The following is a 23223-nucleotide window of genomic DNA, read 5'->3' on the forward strand; positions in this document are numbered from 1 at the left end:
CACCTACGGAAAAGGGGCCCGGCCCAGGCGGGTTGTGATGCTTTCTACGCAGGCCCTTTTGTACCGCCCGCACGACAGAGTCACTTCCCGGCTCTTCAATAGCAACAGAGATGGAGTGTGGACACGGTGTGGTGACAAACCCGTGGCTGGGCCGAGCTCCTCTTGACCCCCACACTCGCTGGCGGAGAGGGACGAGGAGGCAGAGGAGGAGAGGGGTGAGGGGACCAAGAAGGACTCCCAGGAATCAGGGAAGGCCTCGGGGCCTCAGCACTTCATGAGCACAGACGCAGGAAAGCACTTGGGAAATTTATTGTCTTTAGTGACACGTCAACTGAGAATGGAAGAACTTATATTAACAGAGAAAAATACAAAACCAATTCCCAGTAAAATTCTGAGCTTACAACAGACTTAAACAAAAGCATAATGAAATGATACAGCAGAAGCGAGTGGGGAAGGTGGCGTCCGGGCCAGTCGGCACACGGAAGGACAAACGAGCGGACAGACTCACGGCTCGGACACCGCCCAGCTACCGCCGTGGCCGGAAACAAACCTTGTGTGAACAACATCAACGTGAAAAGAAGTCAAAAATTGTAATGGGAGGATTGTGACAAGTCCTAGAAGAAACAATGCACAGTCTTATCATAAAATTACTATGAAAAAAAAAACCCAAACTGAATCGAGAAAATGAGAGCATCTCAGACCATTTCGAATCCCAGCCAGCAAGCAACGGACAGCAGCAACCCAACGGTTCTGGGTTTTCTGAGGTATAATGGGCTGCACGCGCAGTAAAAGGTCAAGTGCCAGCAAACTGTGGCGGGTCACGCAGTCTGCTGTCCTGCTTGTCCCCCAAACTTAATTAGATGCATCTGAGTTGATGCTCCCGGGGTCTCCGGAGGGGGAAGAGGTCAACACCGGGGGGGCGGCTCCCAGCCGGCTGCCCCTGGCCTGAGAAGACAGAGACTGAGCGTCAGAAGGCCGCCCATGATACCGACGGCCCGTCCCACCCCACGTCCCCGAGAACCGAGGAGAGGAGCCAGGAGACAGGGGGCAGACCCAGGGGTCCCTCTTGAGTTACAGGTGGCCTTGCCACCTGACCCCTGATGTGGACCTGCTTCCTCGGCAGGAAGCGGCCTCCACTGGCCACCTACGGGGCTCTGGTCAGGGACTGATATGGCATCGTGGCACAGCCAAGGCTTCTACACTTTCTGAGGGGGACGCAGACCCTGTCAGGCCCGGAGCTGATGACAGTCCCTGAAACATCACGGCCAGACGCAATGACCGGGAAGGGGCTTGGAACCCTGGCTGGATGGTGGTCTGGCTCGGCAGCCAGCAGGGTGACAGCCAAGGCTACCAGGCCTGGGGCTTTGTCTGTGGCACAGGGACAGCCTCAGGATGTTTGTCCACAGGATCCCCCACCCACCATAAGGAAACCACCACTGAAAACGGCTCTTCGCGGGTGGCCTGCTCCATGGCGAGTCCTGTTTGCAGCGCACGAGAGCAGGGCCATTCCCTCTCCCGGCTCCCAGGTGTGATGTCACACCCTCCATGTGACCCTGAGTTCTAGGTCCCTCCAGAGACCACACAAGCTCCTCTCCACCTTCCTCTCTCTAGCATTTTCCTTACAGGCTGAGGCCTCCTGCCTGTACCCTCTTCCTCATCTGACCCCACCAGGCCACGACCCTGCTCCTTGCCCCACCTCGCCTGGTCTATTTCCTTGGCACGTGTCCCCAAGCCAGTGTCAGGTGAGCGATCGACAGACTGTGGGCTTCCTGAGGGCGCTCCCTCATCCTGGGACATGGGGGTGCTCCGCTATCAGTCTGAGAGCAGCGGGGACGAGGCCTGGCCTTGGGGGACACTCTGCCCTCGGAAGGACACCCATAGGCCTGTGCTCCAGGAAGGAGGCCATGGGTGGTGGAAGGGAGGGGTCCAACCACAGGACTGAGAGGTGACAGGTGAGTGCCCAGGTGTGGGACTGGCAGCCCAGACGTTCCTCGAGTGCACAGGGCAAAGGTGATGGCTTCCAGCTGGGGTGGCCTCAGCCCTTGACCTGCTCTCTTGGAAGAGCATCTGTGCCTGCCCAGCACAAGGGTGTCCACCACCAGACCGAGGACATTCCCACTTGCTGTGTGAGGCCTACAGGGAAGCCACATCAGGACTTAGGCAGCTCCAGATCTCCTGGGGATGGTTCTAGGGGTAAGGGCGGACCTTGTCTATCAGCTCCCCGCTGGGGGACACTCACTCCCAATTCACTCTCATACTCACACCCACTATACTTGAGTCACTGAGCCCCAAGGAACGCACAGAGCAAGATGAGGCTCGGCCACCTGGTGGCGCCAGAGCTCCTTGTTCAGCCCAGGTGCTCATTATGGGCTGTGGTGTTGCCATGGTGATGGGATAGCACCACCCAGCATCAGGTCCCGCCAAATGGCTCCAGGGGGCATCCACTCCCTGCACCAACATGGGGCTGGGGATAAATCAGTGGAGGGTCACCTGGCACAGCAGGGTACACTTGTGTGAAGAAAATGGTGGGCAAAGGCCCTGCACGATGCCATACATCCTCTTTAGAGTGACCCTGCATGTGGGCCAGGCCCTTGTGACAGACAGCGGGATGCAGGGGAGGCACCAGGGGCCATGAGACGGATGGGGCCCCCCAGTCCTGGCTGGTCCAACACACTGCCCAACATCCTGAGAAGGTTCCAGAGGGCACATCTGAGGTGCCCATGATTCCTGGCTCGTTTTCTTTCCAGTCACCAAAACAGATCTTCACTCTGGCCCAGCTGGGCCCTGGGGAGGGGGCAGCTGGGCTATGGCAAGGCCAAGGCACTGACATGGCAAAGGGTCTGAGCCTAGAGAGCCTTCATGTTCCAATGGTCAGGGCCTTGTCTGCCTGTCCCCTCTTACCCCCTTGGGGTACAGATGTCCACTGGGAGGGAGGGCTCCATCCCACCAGCCCCAGCCCTTGCCTCGGGCCCACCACCCAGCAGCTACTGTGAACTACCGAGTCCTGGGACTGGGAGTGAAGCGCACAGGTCTTTACAAAGTGGGCCTCACAGGGCCGTGCCCCTGAGGCAGCTCTGTCCCACTGCAGCCATCAGGACGATGAACCACGTACCCAGTGGGCCCCTACTCATTGCTGGGACCTCTGAGGGAGGCTTGTGGAGGCTGAGACGTGGCTGGCAAGATGACCCACTCCAAGGACCCACCACCCACCTGGGCTCTGCATATCTGTCCCAATACTGAGTTGGAGACCCCAAGGGCATCCTCGAATTGTGCCCTGAAACTCACCTGAGACCGTAAGCTGCCTCCCGCAGGGGCGGGGCGGAGAGAGGCCAGTGTCTGCAGGGTGACAAGTGCATCCCCGGCACTGGTCAGCGGGAAGGGACCAGAGGAACCTGGAAGGGGTGGGAAGTGTTGGGACAGATGTTCCAGCCCCAGAAGTGACAGAGACTCCTCAGGTGGGATCTACCAGCCCCTCAGCCAGGAAGGGGTGGTGGGCACAGCTCCCAGCATCTGGCTCCCCTGGCCCCCTCGCCCCTTCCCCTGCAGCTCAGTGGGCATGGCCATGCATGAAGGACAGTGCCTGGGCTGGGCGGCCTCACTCACCGGAGCTGGGTGTCGATGGGCAGCTAGCCTGGCTCCCCAGGCCCCCGACTGCCATTTTAGTTGTATAAATGGTAGCTTCTTCTTGAAACTTCCCCATGTTCTTTTTATACCGAATTCTTTTGTTGCCAAACCAGTTAGAGACCTGTGGACACACAGAGAAAAGAAGTCACTGGGAAAGCTGACCAGTAATGAGATAATATGAACAGATGGTGGGCACTCTCTGCAGTGGCCGTGCTCCCACTGTCCAGGAGGAACATCTCTGAGTGGCAACACGGGGCCCTGGGGCCAGGTGAGAGGCTGGGACTGAGAAGCTGGTGCTGACTGAACCGTGGACCCAGGGCAGTGGCCGCAGCGGGTGGGGGCCACCTCGGAGCTGGACTGCCCTGTGGCAGAGGAAGGCCTGAGAGCCAGGGACGGGAAGTGGCTGGAAGGACACAGGCGTGTCGGACACGTGGAGAGACGAGCATCCACTCCCTGCAGGGGCAGGAACAGACTGAATTCTGGATTCCTCTTTAGGGAAAGTGAGAGTCAGGGAGACACATATCCCCTGGGACCCACTAACCACATCCCTGGGAATTCGGTCTAAGGAAAGAACACACTGGATCCACAACTTATCAAAGGATGACACAGACGGACAGACAGGGCAGTGGGGAGGAGTCGAGCGGTGAGCTCAGTGCCTTTTCACTTGCGCCTTGCCCCTGTCCTCAGAGCAGCTGGGGACAGCCGCCGTCACAGCCATCCTACAAGCAGGCAGGCCCGGCGGGTGCAGGAGCTGGCCCAGGGCCAAGCGGGCCGAGCCCAGCGGCCTCCAAACCTGTACCAGGACTGGGCCAGGGCTTCTCCTCCTGGGTCGTTCTCTGCAGCGGGGCTGTCCTGAGCACGGGAGGGCACTGACCAGCATCCTTGGCCTCCATCCAACCCCACCCAAGGATTGTGACAATGGAAACTTCCCCTGGGGGCAGAATCAGTGAGACCCCAGGGCCAGCGCCTTCCACGGAGACATACACAACTAGAAACACTTTAATATCCCACAGTAAGGCCTGGGGCCCTGCCGTGAAATATATGTGGTTTAACCAACAGTCATAAACAGTTGAGTTACGGTGGCAGGGTTTCGATGACCTTTTCTTTTCTAAAAATGTATTCCTTTAATGTCCCCACATTATCTTCTGTGTTAACCATGAAAAGAAAAAGCTCTGTGTGTGCTCCTGTCCCTCAAACAGTGTCTCTTCCCTTCTGCCCCCGGGTGTGAGGGTGGCCAGAGCAGCACTTGCTTCCCACTTACCTACACGGAATGTGCTGGAATGTCTTTGTGGAACGAAGTATGCAGAGGAATGGTAGCAAGCAGTTTTCCATGTGAATTTAACTGGCAGAGCAAACTTCGTGTGTGGGCGAGGCAGGGAGGCTGGCCCTGTCCTGAGCAGATAGGGGTCCCGGTGGCTGGGGAAAGAGCTGGTCCCGGGCCAGGGTCTGCACCCCAACATGGGCACCTCAAGCACGTGTGGGCACAGCACAGGCTCTCGGCTGTCCTCTTGAACAGTGCAGCTGGGAGCCACTGGCCACCCCTACCCTGTCCCTCTGGCCCTGTCGGCCAAGCCAGCTACAGCTGCTGCCCAGGTTCCCCTCAGCACCCCATCTGAGGCTCATCCACGGCCCCTCACCCCCTCCGGCCTCCTCAGCCTGCAGCTGCAGCTGATTCTATCTTGAGAACATCTGCGGCCTCACTTGGGACACTTGCGCTAATGGTGCCCCCCTTACCCTCTCCTCATGAGAACCTCGCGGCTTGCACATCTGCACCCCAAATTCAGAATCCCCCCTCTGCTGACCGTCCGCCACTTCAGGCCGTCCCGGGTCACGGGGGACCCGCCACAGTGAGGAGCGGCTCCCAGCACAGAATTCCGCTGCTCGGTCAGTCGGAGTCACCGGAAGGTGGCCAGGGCTTTTCAAGCTTTTGTTTCCAACGGACCCTCCCTTTAGACGAAGTCTAGACCCGAGACCCATCCGCTTTCCATAGGTGCCGGGCTCTGAAACGAGTCTGGGTGGCCTCCAGACAACTGCACGAGGTGGCCGCTGCGCTTCGCAAGTGCACCTGACCTCAGCTCTGGCCTTGGTGCCGAGGACGCAGAGCAGTTCCCCAGTGAATGCAGTCAGCTGTGTCAGCAAGGTCCTGCTGCCTGTGTAACCCTGTGGGGCTCCTGCGTGCCCTTGTCATGAAGTCGCAGCTAGACTTGGCCCAGGCCAGGGCAGAGGCTTCTGGCTAAAGGCACAGGTTCTGAAGGCAGCCGGGCTGGGCTGGAAAGTCAGGCCACCCAACTGCCTTTCAAAAGCTGGAGGAGGGGCCGCCTCCGAGCGGAAGGTGATGCGCGATGAGCTAGAATTAGTGCCAGTCACCCTGGGGCCACAGGCCCGGGTGCTGCCCTGCGGTGTGGCCTGCCCCGGCCTCGCACCGTCAGCTGCCTGTACTCACCATTCCACTGTAAACCTCCTGAGATGTTTCTTGGGCTCTTGTCTCAGCGCCACCTCCCTTGCCCCCAATTCCACCGAGAACACTGGCAGTCCAGACTCCCAGGGTCTCCCAAGGTCGTCCAGGTCCCAGCTCTGATCTGTACCACCACTCCCCATGTGGAGCCAGATGTTGCCAGATGTCCTACAACCCTGGCCACACAGTCTGGAATACCGGAGAAACAATCAAGCACCCGTGCATTCAAACCTCTCCCAGTATAGCTGAACGGGTACTTTGGCACGAGAGCTGGTCTGTCTAAATTAAGTCCTAATTTTGCTCCAAGCTCTTTTTCTTCGCCTCTGCTTACACCCTCGCCTCTCTCACGCAACACAGGACATCCCCGCCATACAAGCATGATATTAGACGCTAAGGACTGCAATTCACAGAGGGCCACCCTCTACACTCCACTGGTCTTGTGTCAGGGACCTCACGCGCCACCTGTGTGCTCCACACAGTTGATGAACTTCCCTGGGTGTCCTCCTCACTGGACGTGACCTTCTCCCCCTTCTATGTTCAGGAAGGCATGGCAGGAGAGGACCGTCACCTGGGAGACTGTGATGCCGCCCTTCCTGGCCAGCCCTTCTTTGGCTTCTTCACTGGGATAAGGGTTGTTCAAATGGGAATAAAAATACTCATTCAGCACTTCCGTGGCCCGCTTGCTGAAATTCCGCCGCTTACGCCTGCAAAGATGGACAGCCTCAGCCAGTGTGTACACACTGGCCTCTAGTGATGTCCCCTCACGCCCATCTGTGATTTTCTAGCGGTTATAACAGCAGCAGTCAACACTTCTGAATTGCCTCCCAAGAGGCTGTGTGAGGGCTATGCCCACAGCCATGGGTGGAGCCCCTGGACAGGCTCGGAGGCCCCCAGAACTTAAACCCAAGCCAGCAGCCGTTTCTTCTTCTTAAGAGCTGACCCTGGGGTTGCGGGCAGTGCTCAGGGCCTGACCTGGCATCAAGGAACCGTGAACGCAGGGTCATCACGGCCTCGCAGGTGCTCTGCTTCAGCTGCATCTGGATGGCACTGAACTTGCCGTGGATGACACTGACCATGCGCTCGATCTCCTTGGGCGAGACGGGCCTCATCCTGCTCTGCTCCCGGAGAAGGTTGGTGACGTGCGTGGTGAACTCGCGGCAGGCCTAGGGTGGGGACGCACATGCCAGCTTGTGACCACCCAGCGGGCTGGCTCGGGGCTCCACGCGGGACCAGCCACCTGCCACCCCCCGCGGCCTCTGCACAGGCTGGCTACTGAGAAGTGAATGCAAAGGGTTTCCAGCAAAATTGGCCACCTTTGCCGTGAGACCAAGTGCGTGTACTCCCCGGTCTGTGCCACAAAAGAAAGGGGGTTAGTGTTCCACGTTTTGCTCTGACAAATGCGCATTCACATGATAGAAACTCTTCCATGCAGAAAGATCACCTGTTCATATTTCTCTAGCTCAGAGTGGTAAATCTGTCGGATCTGGGACAGCTTGGCCCTGTAGTCAGAGTGTTCAAGGCTATTGTCATTTGAACAGCCACCTGGTGTTGCTGTGTTGGCCGCTGCTACCGGGCCTCCTCTTCCCCGCCTCTCCGGCCTGGATACGCCCTCGGCCAGCAGCATGTTATCCAGCCGCATGAGCTGAGCATTGGGGGGACATTCTTCTTGAATGCCATGGATGCTTAACCCTAGATAAGAAAGATGGGACTAAATCAGCGTCTGCCGTCAGAGCGAAAACAACCACAACAGATTATCAGCACTGGGGTCATATCTGAACACTCCATGTCTGAACACAGAACTCCTGAGGGGAAAGGAAGGCTTCCTTTTATCCGGTAACACACACCGAGTCACCCACTTTGATAGTGGCCCAGGTGCCACACAGGAGGGCAGTCCAGGGAGTGCAGACAGGACACAGATCAGTGCAGCCATGTGGGCAGAGCTCAGAGTTCATGGCTGGGTCCACACGAAGGCCTGGACAGGGCAGGTCTGGGGTGGCACATGGCCCTGGAGAAGGCTGAAGCCCTGAACCGTGCCTGCAGAAGGGAGAGGAGGGCACATTTCCAGATACTCACTCCAGGACATGGACGATTCATTCACATGGACACAAATGTGAGTGGGAGCCTAGCATGAGTGCAGGGCTGTGTTGGTGTGCCTGGGAATGTGTTGTTGTGTGTTGGGAGGGGAACTGCTACTATAAAGTCAGAGAGGAAAAGCTTGATCCAGAGGGTACCAGCAAAGATGAATTAATTCACTTAGAGAATTTTTTAGAGAGAGAGAGCACAAGCTGGGGAGAGAGAGACAATCTTAAGCAGACTCCACGCTCAGGGCAGTGCCCAATGCAGGACTCGATCCCATGACCCTGGGATCGTGACCTGAGCCGAAATCAAGAGTTGGGCGCTCAACTGACTGAGCCACCTGGGTGCCCCTCCACTTAGTTTAAGCAGAGAAACAAGACATTTGGCTCTGAAACTTGAAAAAGCTGTTCCAGCTGGGCTGAGAGAGTGGCCTGCTGGAGGGCAGGGCCAGACAGGCAGGGGAGGCAGTGGGGAGAGCTGTCCCCATCCAGGTGGACACAGAGCAGCCGCAGGGCAGCCAGAGGGAGAGTCCCCAGGATCCCTGACCACTGGATGTGGCTGTGAGAGAAAGAGGCCAGGGCCACTCCCAAATCATGTGGGCAGCACAATAGATGGCACCACATTCTCCCAAGCACAGTATGCAGAGTGGCAGGTGGAAAGCTTGACCCAGCCTGGGTCCCTGATCTAGCCAAGCACAGATGTGAAGTCGCTGCTTATTGGGAGTTGGGATTGAGCTGGCCGGTCTGGGTGGGAGACAGGTATTCATGTGTCATCGGCATGTGGGGTGTTCGTATCCACCTGTGCCTGCACCTGTATTTATGAGAGGTAGGCCACGCCCCCTGAGTGCTGGAAAACCAACATAAGGGACAGGAAAAGGAGGAGATGGAAAGAATTACCAGGTAGGTCGAGGAAAAAAGAGAAGTAGTCATGGGGGTGAAATGTGGGCTTAGTCATTAGACCGCTGTTGCTCTCTGCAAAAGCAGCTGTGGGGTATGGCAGGGGAGAACCCAACTAGAAAGCTCCAGGGGACCATGGGAGGCAGGCAGTGAAGGGGGTGGGGGGAGAAGGCTGCTGCAGGGGCTGTAGATCCAGGCTCAGATCCGAGGAGGGTGGGCTTGCAGGACCTGAGTTGTGTTTGCTTCTTTAGTGACAGCACAAGTGTCCGTGGCTACAGAGAAATAGGTGGGTGATCATTGCGGAGGTCGGTGGGAGGGGTGTCCTTGAGGGGAGGGAGGCAGGGAATGGGGAAGAAAGCGATGATGTCCATCTAGTTCTGACTTTCCAGAAAAACAAAGTTTAAAGGGTTTTCTTAGTGGGGGGGGGGGTGTGCCTAGGTGGCTCATTTGGTTAAGGGTCCTACTTCGTGGGTTTGAACCCCGCGTCAGGCTCTGTGCTGACAGCTCAGAGCCTGGAGCCTGCTTCAGATTCTGTGTCTCCCTCTCTCTGCCCCTCCCTCTCTCACACTCTTTCTGTCTCAAAAATAAATAAATGTTAAAAAAAATTAAAGTGTTTTCTTGGGAACTGGCTCTTTTAATACTATCAACTACTGACTTAATCCCTCAAATAAGAAAGAAGTCAAGCCCTGTCATATTTATTTACATATCACTGTCCCTCTCCTGTTCCCTGCATAAAGGATTAAACTTTTCTGCCTAAAATTTACTTGTGAAAACATAAAGAGCTCAGAAGATATCCTTGTAGGAATGTCCCTCATGTGTGGGGACGCTTGCCATCTACTCAGTCCCACTGGGTTGCAGTGGGGGGCTTTCTGAAAGCACGGAGGGGAAAGTGACACCTTCATCGGTTCCCCACTAGAGAAGTGGAGACCCAATTCTCTCATAATCTTACTTGATGTTCAAGAGGCACCAGAGGTGAATTTTAGTTCCTGGGCTCAACCAGGACAGGGCTCACAGGGCTGCACACACCCACCATCTGGTTCTTGCAGAGTTAACCTGCACTGCCTGGTCTTTGTACAGGCCCTGCCCCCCTCCCCGCCTCACCTCTCCTTGCCCAGAGTAGATAATGGAGGCCCTCCTGCTCAATCCCTTTTCAAATCCTATGGACTCCACCTCCTCAATCAACTCACCATCCATCCCCTCCCTTAATGCCATTCCTGGGCCCTGCTGTGCTGACCCCTCCCCTGCCCTCCACGATCTGCTGAGAAAATCCCTCTCTCTGTCCCATCCATCGTGCACACCTGCAAGCTGACCACCTTCAAACACGGTGTTCATCGTGCCAGTCTTTGGTTCGAAGACCTCCACAACTCCCTGGCATCCACAGGTAAAATCTGGAATCTGACACCAGGCACTCATGGACTTGCCTGACGTCTCTCCAGACTCACCTTTGTGAACTTTTCCTCTGCTGGGCCCTGCACACCACCTTTTGTCAGCACGACGGACACCACTCTTGTCTCGTGTTTATTTCGCAGCTCCTCCCTGAGTGCCCGTGGCCCAGGTAGGGGATCGGGAGTGGGCCAAGAGGAACACACAAGGCCCGATCCTTCCCCAGGGGACCCCCAGCATGTCCTGGCGTCCATGGTGGAGAGGCTATCTCCACCTCTTCCATTATGACTTCAACTGAATTAGGGAAAAGAGCGGACAGGGTTGGAGCATGAGGTTTAGTGAAGGCGTGTGTGTGCACGCAGAGGTGTGGGCGCACGTGAGGGTAAATGTGTGTGTGTGTGCACACACGTGTATGTGTGACTCTGGGCTGATCCAGGGAGTGTGGCAATCTTTCTCATGTTCTTTTATCTACCCAACAGCAAGCATCTAAGAGCCCATCACAAGCTGGGTACCACACCAGGTGCTGAAGATTTTTAAAAATACACCAAAAACATGGTGCTTGCTGTTCTCAAATGAAAATTATCAAATTACAGAGAATACCCAAGCCTTTTCTCACATCTATCTATAGGTATGTATTTTTAATGTTTGTTTATTTTTTTGAAGGGGGTGGAGGGGCAGAGAGAGAGGGAGACACAGAACATGAAGCAGGTTCCAAGCTCTCAGCTGTCAGCGCAGAGCCCGACGCGGGGCTCAAACCCACAAACCGTGAGATCATGACCTGAGCCGAAGTCAGATGCTTAACCGACTGAGCCACCCAGGCGCTTTTCAATGTGCTTTTTCAATGTTAACCAGCATTTCAAAACTCAGCTCCAAAAACGACTGCATCAATACATACCTATAGATGGGGCGCGTGGGTGGCTCAGTCGGTTAAGCATCTGACTTTGGCTCAGGTCATGATCTCACGGTTTGTGGGTTTGAGCCCCGCGTCGGGCTCTGTGCTGACAGCTCAGAGCCTGGAGCCTGCTTTGGATTCTGTGTCTTTCTCTCTCTCTCTCTCTCTCTCTCTGCCCCTCCCCTGTTCACGCTCTCTCTCTCTCTCTGTCAAAAATAAATAAACATTGGGGCGCCTGGGTGGCTCAGTTGGTTAAGCAGCCGACTTCAGCTCAGGTCACGATCTCGCGGTCCGTGAGTTCGAGCCCCGCGTCAGGCTCTGGGCTGATGGCTCAGAGCCTGGAGCCTGCTTCCGATTCTGTGTCTCCCTCTCTCTCTGCCCCTCCCCCGTTCATGCTCTGTCTTTCTCTGTCTCAAAAATAAATAAAAACGTTAAAAAAATAAATAAATAAATAAATAAACATTAAAAAAATTAAAAAAAAAAAGAAAAAGGACATATCCTTTGATCTCCAAATTACTATTCTGAGAACGTGTCCTACAGGAACACTGACACCTACAGGTGTATACTCTACCTACACCATTTGTACTTTTGAAAAACTGAAAGCACCTAGATGTCCATGAATAAGGAGACAACATGCCTGTCACACCTCAGGCCTTGTGGTATTAACCATGCATACGCCTTGAGGTGCTGTTTTGGTAAGCAATCACACACTACAAGCTTTATTTCTTTAAGGCCGATAATTTTTGCAAATGAGTAAAAGCAAAACCAAAAAAAAAAAAAAAAAGTTACCCCGCGCTTTGGTCACCACCGCCAATTATAGCTGCGGACATGGCTGTGCAGAGTACATGTGTCTGGCTGTCACTTTACCTGCTTGCAAAGTGCCCTGTGCCCTTCGTCAGCTGCCCCTCCAGTGCAGCTCTGTCTCTCCCTCAGCACCAAGCGTCTGTCCTCCCAGGGCACCGCAACGGGCCTAATTAGGGTCATTAGTTACTCATTACCGTCAATTACAGCAAGATCATTCCCGTAGCCTGTTCCAGAGCATCTCAGACTACTTCTCAGCTCCCTCAAGGGCCCTCCACTGGTGCCTGGGAGGCCTTGGGGACCAGGAGCTTAGCTCAGGGACACTGTCAGAGGAACTTAGAAGAGGAGGTAGGACCTAAAATAAGGCCCCTCAACACCTGCCCCCCCACCCCAGCCAATTGCCAGATTTCCCTCTTTTCCCAACTTCCTGAAGGTGATAAAAACCCTAGTGAATCAAACAATGAAAACTGTGAGTATCAACACATTTTGTTTGTTTTTTAAAGAAATAATATGGAACTGCTATGGACTGAACTGTGTTTAAGCCCTAGTTCACATGTTGAAGCCCTAACTCCAGTGTGACTGTATTTGGAGACAAGACCTGTGAGGAGGTAATTAAGATTGAACGAGGTTGGGGGGTGTCTGGGTGGCTCAGTCGGCGAAGCATCCAACTCAAGTCATGGTCTCAGGGTTCGTGAGGCCCGCACTGCAGAGCCTGCTTGGGATTCTATCTCTCTGTCTCTCTGCCTGCGCCCTCTCTCTTTCTCACTCTCACTCTCAAAATAAATAAATAAATAAATAAATAAATAAATAAATAAAGCTTAAAAAAAAAATTGAATGAGGTTGTAAGAGTGTAATGAGGATGCTCTCATCCTAGGCCTGTGGCCTTCTGAGAAGAGGAAGAGAGCCCTCCCATTCCCCCAACCTCAGTCTGAGGAACAGGCAAGAAGGCGGCTGTCTGCAGGCCTGGAAGTGGCCCTCACTAGGAACCAAGTAGCTGGCACCTTGACCTTGGACTTCCAGACTCCAGAATTGTGAGAAAATAAATGCCTGTTGTTTAAGCCACCCCAAGCAGACTAAGACAGGAACGTGATCCCAAGTTGTTTTTATTTTTCTCTCCTTAATGGAACAAACATATGGCTGCTGGGGGAGACGGAAGGCTCAGAGGGGAAGCCTCCTTCACCCTGACGCCCCCATGCTGCTTGCCCAGCCCTTCGCCCATTCAGGAGTGCTCTGGCTTGGCAGCAAAACCGTGTTGCAGCTTCCTCCCGGGCCAGGGTGGGAGTCTGGGCAGAGCCGTCTCCGGGACCCATACCCCTGTGGGAGGCAGTCTAACCCATGAGCTGAGCCCCAGAGGTCGCCGATGCCCCTAACTGGCCTGACCGCATGGCTGTGACTGTGTCACCCTGTAAACGTATAAATGAATAAACGGCCACAGCTCTCCCTGAGCACCCGATGGGATGGGGTGACACAGGACAGGCCTGACCTGGAGCCTGCCAGGATGCGGGCCTCCTCCCTGCTGCCCTCAATGGGAAGGGCCCTAGACCCTCAGAAGCCTGCCCCCCACTCCCACACAGTGGGGTCTCCACCGCCCGCCGGCTGGCCGGCTGAAGCCGACAATGTGCAACTGAAAGATGCACGAAAGCCAAGAGAGAGGTGGCAACCGAACGGCTTTCTGAGGAGCCTTTTGATGAAAGAAAGCCCAAGCCTGGTGTTGGGACGTCAGGGTTACGGTCTTGAGCCCCAGAATCTTGAGAACACACCCACACACTGCAGGAAGGCGAGCGGCGAGAGCAGGAGGTGGCCTGACTCTTCTTAGAGAACCCGAGCCCCCCACACCCTTCCGAATCCGGCCCTGAGAAGCTCCCGACCTTCTCCGTTGCTGCTTGCTCCCCTCACCCACTCAGCTCCAGCCTGGCCAGGAACACCGAGCTCTGCCTGCCCTCTCAGACCCCTTCCCAGCAAGGAAGGGAAGGTGTGCCATCAGGCAGGTAGAGGCCCACCCAGTCGAGGTGTAGAGGCCACAGCCCTGAGGCTGTACGTCTGCCTCGATTACGGTTGTGTGAAACTACCCAGCTCGCTAAAGGCCATCACTGTCCTGTCTGCTCCTTGGAACATGCCTGGCTTCACAGAATCACGTTCCAGAAATAGGAACTTGTGCGAAGAAATCTCTCCCCCCAGGCTACCAGGCCATTTTATGGCTACCAGGCTCTCCAGGAAGACAGACCCCCTTTCCTTCAACAAACTGCTTTGGAGAAGAGACCCAGGAGAAGCCACACTCACTGTATGGAGACCTCAAGACAGGAGCTCATAAGGAAGTCACGACCCAGCCTCATTCATGTACAGATAGCCAGATGTCTGACTAAATGACCAGCAACCTGAAGCCAGCAGCATCCATGTCCATGTACATGCAGAAATATACGAATCAGAGCCAAGAAGCTTTACCTCTGCATCCGGGTGCTTTCAAACTGTATCCGTGTAAATAATCAGTGTAAATGAAAATCTACCAATGTAAATCATCACAGCAACCTAAAGGAGGGAAATAACTCAAAAGATACAAAAAGAAAAAAAAATCAACTTAAACAATACTTACTAATGATAAAAACCCTTGGCAAACTGGGGTGGCCTCGTTTTGGCTCAGCTGGCGGAGCATGTGACTCTTGATCTCACCCCACATTGGGTGGAGAGATTGCTTAAAAATAAACCCTTTATTATTATTATTCTTTCTTTTTTTTTTTGAGAGAGAGAGAGAGAGTGGGGTAGAGGAGCAGAAGAAGAGAGAGAGAGAGACAGAGAAAGAGAAAGAGAGAGAGAGGGAGAGGGAGAGGGAGAGAGGGAGAGAGAACCCCAAGCAGGCTCCATGCCCAGTGCAGAGCCCGATGTGGGGCTCGATCCCATGACCCTGGGATCATGACCTGAGCTGAAATCAAGAGTCAGACAGTCAACCAATTGAGTCACCCAGGCACCCCCAAAATAAAATCTTTAAAAAAAGCAACCTTAGCAAACCATGAATAGAAAGAACCCTCCTTAAGCTGCTAACAAACAACCTGTCAGACCACAAAGCACACTTGGACTTACTGGGGACCCCTTAGAAGCACTCCTTCAAGTCAGACACGGGCAAGGAGGCCTCTCCTCGGCTCTGTCCTCAGGTGCCGGTGGAGAGGATGAGACCAGGAGTCTGGGAGGGACAGATAGGCAAGGTAAGGATGGGAGATGTGACCAATTCAAAGGCTGAAGGATGTCCCTGTGTCCCTGCCGTGGCCCAGGGACTCACCACCAATGTCCTTATCATCCTCCATCCCACCCCAAACCAAACTCCAGGTTGGTTCTTCATTGAACAATGGTATTCTGACCATCTGGCACAGTTTGCCCCTCACACTACTCTACCAAGGGCCCTTTTATATTCTTATTTCCTGGGGATAATGGCCCTGAGTTCTTCACTCTAAGTGAGGACACTTTCAAACACAGCCTGTTGGTGTTGAGACCTGCCTGCATTTACTTGTCAGGCAATGTATCCTAGGGCAGCTCATTTAAGCAGCACTCGAGATAAATCCTTGTTGTAAGTCCCTGAACTTTCTCAGTCTTATAGGACCTTATGGAGAATATCCCTTTAACAAACACTCATCTGAAATCATGACTGCCACGCACACCAGATAGTTACCAAATTGAGGAAGTACGTTATGCAAATTCCCACCGTTTCTAATGAATCTTTAATTAACATACATCACAACCAGGGCACCTGGGTGGCTCAGTCGGTTGGGCATCTGACTTTGGCTCTGGTCATGATCTCACGGTCCGTGAGTTCGAGCCCCGGTGCTGACAGCTCAGAGCCTGGAGCCTGCTTCGCGTTCTGTGTCTCCCTGTCTCTCTGCCCCTCCCCTGCTCATGCTCTGTCTCTCTCTGTCTCAAAAATAAATAAACGTTAAAAAAATTTTTTTAAATACATTGCAACCTAAGTGCTTAAACCTCAACCAAATATGCAAATTAATTTTCATTTCACTATATTTATGCATTTATTAAAACTTTGCAGTTCTGTAATAAACTGCTATATGAAGTAAAAATGATATGCAGCTTATTTAGGTTTGTCTTCGTTGCATGTGGCAACAGGCAAAAGGAAAAGACAGCAAAATGCTGTAATATACAACGCGGCCAGGTAAAAGGTGTAGAAAATTGGTCCATGCTCTCCTATAATGACAAGGCTTTGAGAACATTTAACAGCCAACAGCTAAAAAAACACTGATGATTTCTGTCTACATTAAACAATTTCATCTTTTTATCATTTTATTATTTTTTTAAGTTCATTTTGAGAAAGAGCGAGAAAGAGAGAAGGAACATGAGAGGGGGAGGGGCAGAGAGAGAGGGAGAAAGAGAATCCCAAGCCATCTCAGTACTGTGAGCACAGAACCCTATGTGAGGCTCGATGTCACAAACTATGAGATCATGACCTGAGCCAAAATCAAGAGTCGGACACTTAATGGACTGAGCCACCCAGGTGCCCCTATTATTTTATTCTAAGGAGAGAGAGTGTGCGAGTGGGGGGGGGGGGGGGGTAGAGGGAGAGAGAGAGAATGAGAATCTTAGGCAGGGTCCACGCTCAGCACAGAGCCTGACATGGGGCCTGATCCCACAACCCTGGGATCATGATCTGAGCCAAAATCAAGAGTCGGATGCTCAACCGACTGAGCGACCAAGGCACCCCAATGATCTCATTTCCCATCCAAAGAAATGCTCCAACCCTAACTGAACAATGTGAGCCATTGGGAAAGGCCTAGAAAATTCCAAAGCTGGGCTACCGTCACCCAAGCTGTGACCTTTATTTTGCCGTGTCCTGTGTAGGGAGGTGACCAGCCCACACATCAACCAAGTCCTATCCAATTTTCCAGACTGGAATCAGGTTTTCAGACCAGCCAATGCCCTAATTACCCTAAAGGGAATTATCCCAGGAACTGATGTTAAGCAAGTTCTAAGTATTTATAAAGGAGTATTTTCTGTCAAAAAAGATTGGTCATTCTCATGCCATCACCACGTTTACTGATAGCTACTCTGAGCCAAGACCCTGACAGGACTGGGCTGCACTGTGGGCACGCCTGTGCTTTTAGGGGCTGGCGTTCCAAGTCGGGAACAGGAAACAAACCAGAAACAAAACCACAAGATCATTTTAGTCAATGGCCACGCCCTAAGAAAACACCTGAACAGGGTAAAAGATTCTGTAAGTAAGTGCTGTTTCACAAGAATCTGTGTCTTTACATAAGGTTTTAAAGCTCCTGGCTCATTCTTTATTGTAGGTGCACCAGCAATCAAAACGCTTTAGTTCCTGAGCTGGTTGTTTGTTTTTTAAGATTTTTATTATTTTTAAATAATTTCCACACCCACTGTGGGGCTCAAACCTACAACCCCGAGATCAAGAGTTACATATTCCATTGACTGAGGCAAACAGGTGCCCCAAGCTGTTTTTATAACAGCTTTACAGAGATGGAATTCATGTGACATACGATCCACCCATAAAAAAAAATTTTTTTTTAGTATTTATTTATTTTGAGAGAGAGAGAGAGAGAGAGAGAGAGAGAGCATGAGCAAGGGAGGGGCAGAGAGGGGAGGGAGACACAGAATCCTAAGCAGGCTCCAGGCGCTACACTGTCAGCACAGAGCCCAGTGCGGGACCTGTGAGATCATGACCTGAGCCGAAGTCGGATGCTTAACCAACTGCACCCACCCAATTAAAGTGAGCAATTTGGGGCGCCTGGGTGGCTCAGTCGGTTAAGCATCTGACTCTTGGTTTCAGCTCAGGTCACAATCTCACGGTTCGTGAGTTCGAGCCCCTCATTTGTGTTGACAGTGCAGATCCTGCTTGGGATTCTTTATCTCCTTTCTCTCAGCCCCTCCCCTGATCGCTCTCTCTCTCTCTGTCTCTGTCTCTCAAAATAAATAAATAAACTTTAACAAAAATAAATAAAGTGAACAAGTCTGGGATGCCCGGGTGGCTCCGTCAGTTAAGCATCTGACTCTTGATCTCAGTTCAGGTCTTGATCTCAGAGTTGTGAGTTCAAGCCCCGCATTGGATTCTCCACTGGGCATAAAGCCTACTTAAAAAAATAAAATAAGTGAATAATTTAGTGCTCTTCAGTACATTCATAAGGTTGTGTAGCCATCACCACTACCTAACATCTTCATCACTTCAAAAAGAAACTCTGCCCTCATTAGCAGTCATTCCCTGCTCCCCTGCCCCTGAGCTCCTGGCAGCTGCTAATCTCTTCCTGCCTATTCTGGATATTTCATATAAATGGAATCATACAATATATGGTCTTTGTGTCTGGCTTCTCTCACTGAGCGTAAAGTTTCCAAGGCTCGTCCACATTGTCATCATGGACACTGGTTTTTTTTTTTCATAACCCTTGATGTGTATATTTATATATTTGTATATACTAGTCACCTATCTGTCCAATAGAACTTTCCACTATTTTAGACTTATGCTGTCTAATGAGAGCCACCAGCCACATGTGGCTACTGAGCACTTGAAATGCGGCCAGTATGGCTGAGGAATGCCTTCTTTAATTATATTTAATTTGAATTAATTCAAATGTATATAGCTCCCTGCTGTAAGAGGCTGGTGCATGGGAAGGACCACAGCTCTGGTCTATAGCAGCACCCAAGAGACAGGCTGATTAGAATCAGAGGCCAGGGGCGCCTGGCTGGCTCAGTTGGTAGAACATGCAGTTGTGAGTTTAAGCCCCATGTTGGGCATAGAGCTTACTTTAAAAAAAATATCAGAGGTGGGGCGCCTGGGTGGCTCAGTGGGTTAAGCATCTGACTCTTGGTTTCGGCTCAGGTCTTGATCTCACGGTTCATGAGTTCGAGCCCCACATCCAGCTTTGTGCTGACCGCGCAGAGCCTGCTTGGGATTCTCTCTCTCCCTCTCCCTCTGCCCTTCCCCTGCTTGCACTATCTCTGTCTCTCAAAATAAATAAATAAGCTTTAAAAATTCAAAAAAGAAATCAGAGGCTTGATTCACAAGTCACCCTGAAACCGGGGGACCAGAAAAGGACACTCCAAGTAACTCCCCAGCTCTAGGAGATCCACTCTTAGCACAGCTGTAAGGAAACGTACATGAGACTCAGCCTCGGGTACAGCCAATCAGAAAAGGGATTGGAGTTCCAGATGAAGTCACACTAGAGCGTAATGGATAATGGCCTAAAGAATAATTATTGTTGGGATAAACCCAACCATAAGGCTGGACCTACAGATCATGAATTTGCACAATTGCAACAGACCTGACTAGGTGATGAGGAAGGGGAACAAAGGTAAAAAAAAACCTCCTGGGTTGGGGGCGCCTGGGCGGCTCAGTCGGTTGAGTATCCAACTTCGGCTCAGGTCATGATCTCACGGTTCGCGAGTTCATTTGTGAGTTCGAGCCCTGCGTTGGGCTTGCTGCCGTCAACGCAGAGCCTGCTTTGGATCCTCTGTCCCCATCTCTCTGCCCCTGCCCCGCTTGCTCTCTCTCAAAAATAAATAAACATTAAAAACAAAACAAAACAAAACAATAAACAAAATAAAACCTGCTGGGTTACTTGAGCCTGACAGCTCCTAGCCAGGCCAATGAACAGTGGTCAGGAAATAACAGCGAGTTCCCTTATGTTATGTGTTATTTCCATTTACTGCTCTGAAAGGCAGCTGTGTGTGCTCTTGCAGCACAGAGAGGGTTCCTTGGCCCGAAGCAAGTCTGGCCGAGCCGGGTCTCTGGGACTTCTCATTCCTCAGCAGACAGTAAGAACTGACCAAGGTATAGACGTGCGCTTGAGACCAGCACGGGGGACAGTGACAGCACTGAGAAGATAAAACAGGCCCCTCTGAGTGAACCGCCCAGCATTCCAGGTGGCTTTTCAGGGCACTTCCTGTGCACACGGGGTCTAAGTTGCCCGCCCCTCCGCCATCCAAGATCCAAACGCTTTTATAGAAGTTGGCACTCGAGTTCACTTGGAGGCAAAGCCTGACCCAACCAGGGTGTAAGAATGTTCTTGTCTGGTGCTAAATGTCACCTTTGGAATGCAGGCTCTGCCCCAGAAGTCATCAACACAACGGTGCCTAAAATCCAAACAACTCTGAATTCTGTAAAGCATCTAGCCCCAAGGGTTTCAGGAAAGGGACTGGGCTAGTATTTGGTCCTCTTGGCTAAATTCAAAATTCTCTAAATACAGTTTATTAGGACAGCTCCTCTCGACACCAAGAACAACGGCTGTCTCAAGGGAAGGATTCGGGAAGGAGGGCACACTCCTAGGGTGCTGCTGGTGTTCAGAGGCCTCTGCAGGGAGGGACACCCAGACACCCCTGACCTGGAAGATGTGCCAGCGTCCCTCCCACAGGCCAGAGGAGACAGTGGGAGGCAGTGAGGAAGTGAGACAGTGCTTCCAGGAATGTCTGCCAACACAGGGTTTACACAGAGGATGGCTTTCTCTTCAGGATGATACGAAGTCAGGCCCCAGGCACTCAATCTTCCCGAACCTCATAAAATGAACAGGATGAAAAGGATTTCAATTCATAGGTATCAGTCACCAGGAACAGTTCTCCATTCAACAAAAACCTAAGGACAGTCCTAGAACGCAGCACATCCTAGGCCCTGCGCTCACTGGAGGAGACAGATGGCAAAGCCCCAGAGCCATCATGGATGCAGTGAGAGCAGCGATGCACAGACGGCACTTGGAACTGGTAGGTGCAGGCTGTGAGGCACAGGACGGGTTCCCTTTCTGAGCCAGGACAGGGTGTGGAAGGGTGGCACACAGCCCGGCTGTGGGTTACTGGGGTGCGACCTGTTCTCTCCAGAGGTTCACTCTGATCATCCATAAAACAAGAGGAGAGTCAGCATCTGCCCTGAGCTGCTAGAAGGTTCAGGAGATAATGCCAGGAAGCTCAGAGCTGACTGACTGCAACCCATACTCCATCGATGCCTACTGGGCTTTAAGCGCTCTGCACAAGTGGCGCCTGGGTGGCTCAGTCAGTCAAGCGTCTGAGTTCCGCTCAGGTCATGATCTCACAGGTCGTGAGTTCGAGCCCCGCGTCAGGCTCTGTGCTGGCAGCTCAGGGCCTGGAGCCTGCTTCAGATTCTGTGTCTCCCTCTCTCTCTGACCCTCTCCTGCTCATGCTCTTTCTCCCTCTCTCTCAAGAATAAATAAACATTAAAAATATATTAATAAAAAAAAAGTAAATAAACAAATGCTCTGCACAGTTTTTGTCTTTACCCTAAAGGCCTCTTGCAGACTTCAGCCAGAGGGGAATGTGAGGAATGTGGGTTAAACCAAGAAACAGTCATGCTCTGTCCCTGCAGGAGGAGTCCCAGAAGGCCTGGCTCTCAGGATCACCAATAACGTGGTGACCCACTGGTGCCAGTGTGCGGCATCAGGACACTGAACAGTTTTCTTTGGGCTAATACTGGGTCGTTCCTGTCACAAGGTTGGGAGAAGCTGAAGCAGAACTGAGATCTTGTTTACTTTCCTGCCACTCACATGTTGGACGCACAGTGATCCCATGGCTGCACTTCCTAATCATGAGAAGAGAGATTTGGCCACACCGAACTTGACAATTCAGCCAGACCATGTGGAGCCCGGCTCGTGGCAACTGCAGATAGCTTGCACTTTCCCAGGTTGAGCAGGGCTGCCCCATTCACGTGCAACCATGTCCCAAATTGCATGACGCACCCCAATGTTTGAGCCAGTTGGTGGAAAGGAAGCCTGATTTTCTGAAGAATGCCCAGATCTGATGTGTGTGGCTTACGCTCTGAGCCCCATGGCCTCCTTGGGACTCAGCCTAGGGTAAAGTCGAAAGCCCCAAGCATGACCTCTGCAGACTGGAAGGATGGGACAGGTGATAGCATGGTTTAAAACGGACACCTCAGCTTGTCCTGGTGGCAGTAGGTATCAGTCCTGTCTTTTTCTCCTGAAACTGCAGAGTTGGAAGGTGACGGACAGCTGCCCTCATGTCCACACGTACAGAATCAGACAGAGCAAAAAAGATGTGCCCAGACTGCACACCTCCCAAGAACTGGTTTCCTGTTCAGTTCCAGCACCCCACAGACAGAATAAACATCATCAAGAACTAAAGCTTGCTGACATCATGGTTGATGGAGTTACTTTTAAAAATTGTTTTTGTGGTGGGGACTGAGGGGTGAAAAGGGGTCCATGTTTGGGAGGAGGACTGGGTATACATGGGGGGCAAGGAACAACTGATTGAATATGTAAAAGTACTGGGGCGCCTGGGTGGCTCGGTCGGTTGAGCGTCCGACTTTGGCTCAGGTCATGGTCTCACAGTTCATGAGTTTAAGCCCCACGCTGGGCTTGCTGCTGTCAGCGCAGAGCCTGCTTGGGATCCTCTGTCCCCCTCTCTCTCCCCCTCCCCCACTTGTGCTGTCTCAAAAATAAAACCTAAAAAACAATAAGTAAAAGTACTGAGGATACCGGGAGCAGAAATCTAATTGTGAGGAAACATCAGATCAACCCAAATGGAGGGGTCTGCCTGTGATCTTCCAGATGGTCAAGGTCATGAAAGCCAAGGAAAAACAGGCTTGTTCCAAATGGAAAAAGACCAAAGTGACATGATATGTAACATGAGATCCTGGCCTGCATCCTTTTCTATAAAGGACACTATTGGGAGAACTGAAAAGCTTAAATAAGGTCTGAGGATTCTATGCTAGTGGCGTTATCAATGTCATTCCCTGACTCTAAGGGATGTCCTGGGGGGAAACAGGAGGATGTCTTATTCATTGGAAACACACTCAGGTAAGTGTGCAGGGGTCACAGGGCATCGTGGCAGCCACTTATTCCGCAACAGTGCAGGAAGAAAATACATTTGCACTGTTCTGGGAACATTTCTGTAAATCTGTGATTATTTCAAAATAAAAAGTTAAACACACACAAGCAACCTATGAGAACAAATGGAGGCCACTCAAAGTACAAGGGCCTTGTAAGCCAAGCAGAATAATAGCTTCTGGGTTACAAAGTGCACTCAAAGGTAAAGGAATCAGGGATGAAACATAGCACAGGCTGGCTTTTATGAAAAAGGAAAGTGGTGGTAAAGACAACAGAGAAACCGTTGACTATTACCTGGGTTGGTAG

At 52.3% G+C, this 23223-nt stretch overlaps 1 protein-coding gene across 2 annotated transcripts in view; it reads right to left on the reverse strand.

The window, feature by feature from the left end:
* Nucleotides 1–291: 291 nt before the first annotated feature.
* PBX4 (PBX homeobox 4) overlaps nt 292–23223 on the reverse strand; it is a 43722-nt gene continuing 20790 nt past the window's right edge. For both annotated transcript variants that reach the window (XM_049642537.1, XM_049642538.1), the window contains exons 3-8: nt 7521–7768; nt 7052–7242; nt 6648–6783; nt 3604–3745; nt 3286–3392; nt 292–945 (exon numbers count right to left, since the gene is read on the reverse strand). In XM_049642537.1, the coding sequence (XP_049498494.1) occupies nt 853–945; nt 3286–3392; nt 3604–3745; nt 6648–6783; nt 7052–7242; nt 7521–7768 (917 nt within the window). In that variant the 3' untranslated portion in view covers nt 292–852. The remainder of the gene's footprint in view (nt 946–3285; nt 3393–3603; nt 3746–6647; nt 6784–7051; nt 7243–7520; nt 7769–23223) is intronic.

The sequence above is a fragment of the Panthera uncia genome, chromosome A2 (assembly GCF_023721935.1).
Source record: "Panthera uncia isolate 11264 chromosome A2, Puncia_PCG_1.0, whole genome shotgun sequence".
Taxonomy (NCBI): Eukaryota; Metazoa; Chordata; class Mammalia; order Carnivora; family Felidae; genus Panthera; species Panthera uncia.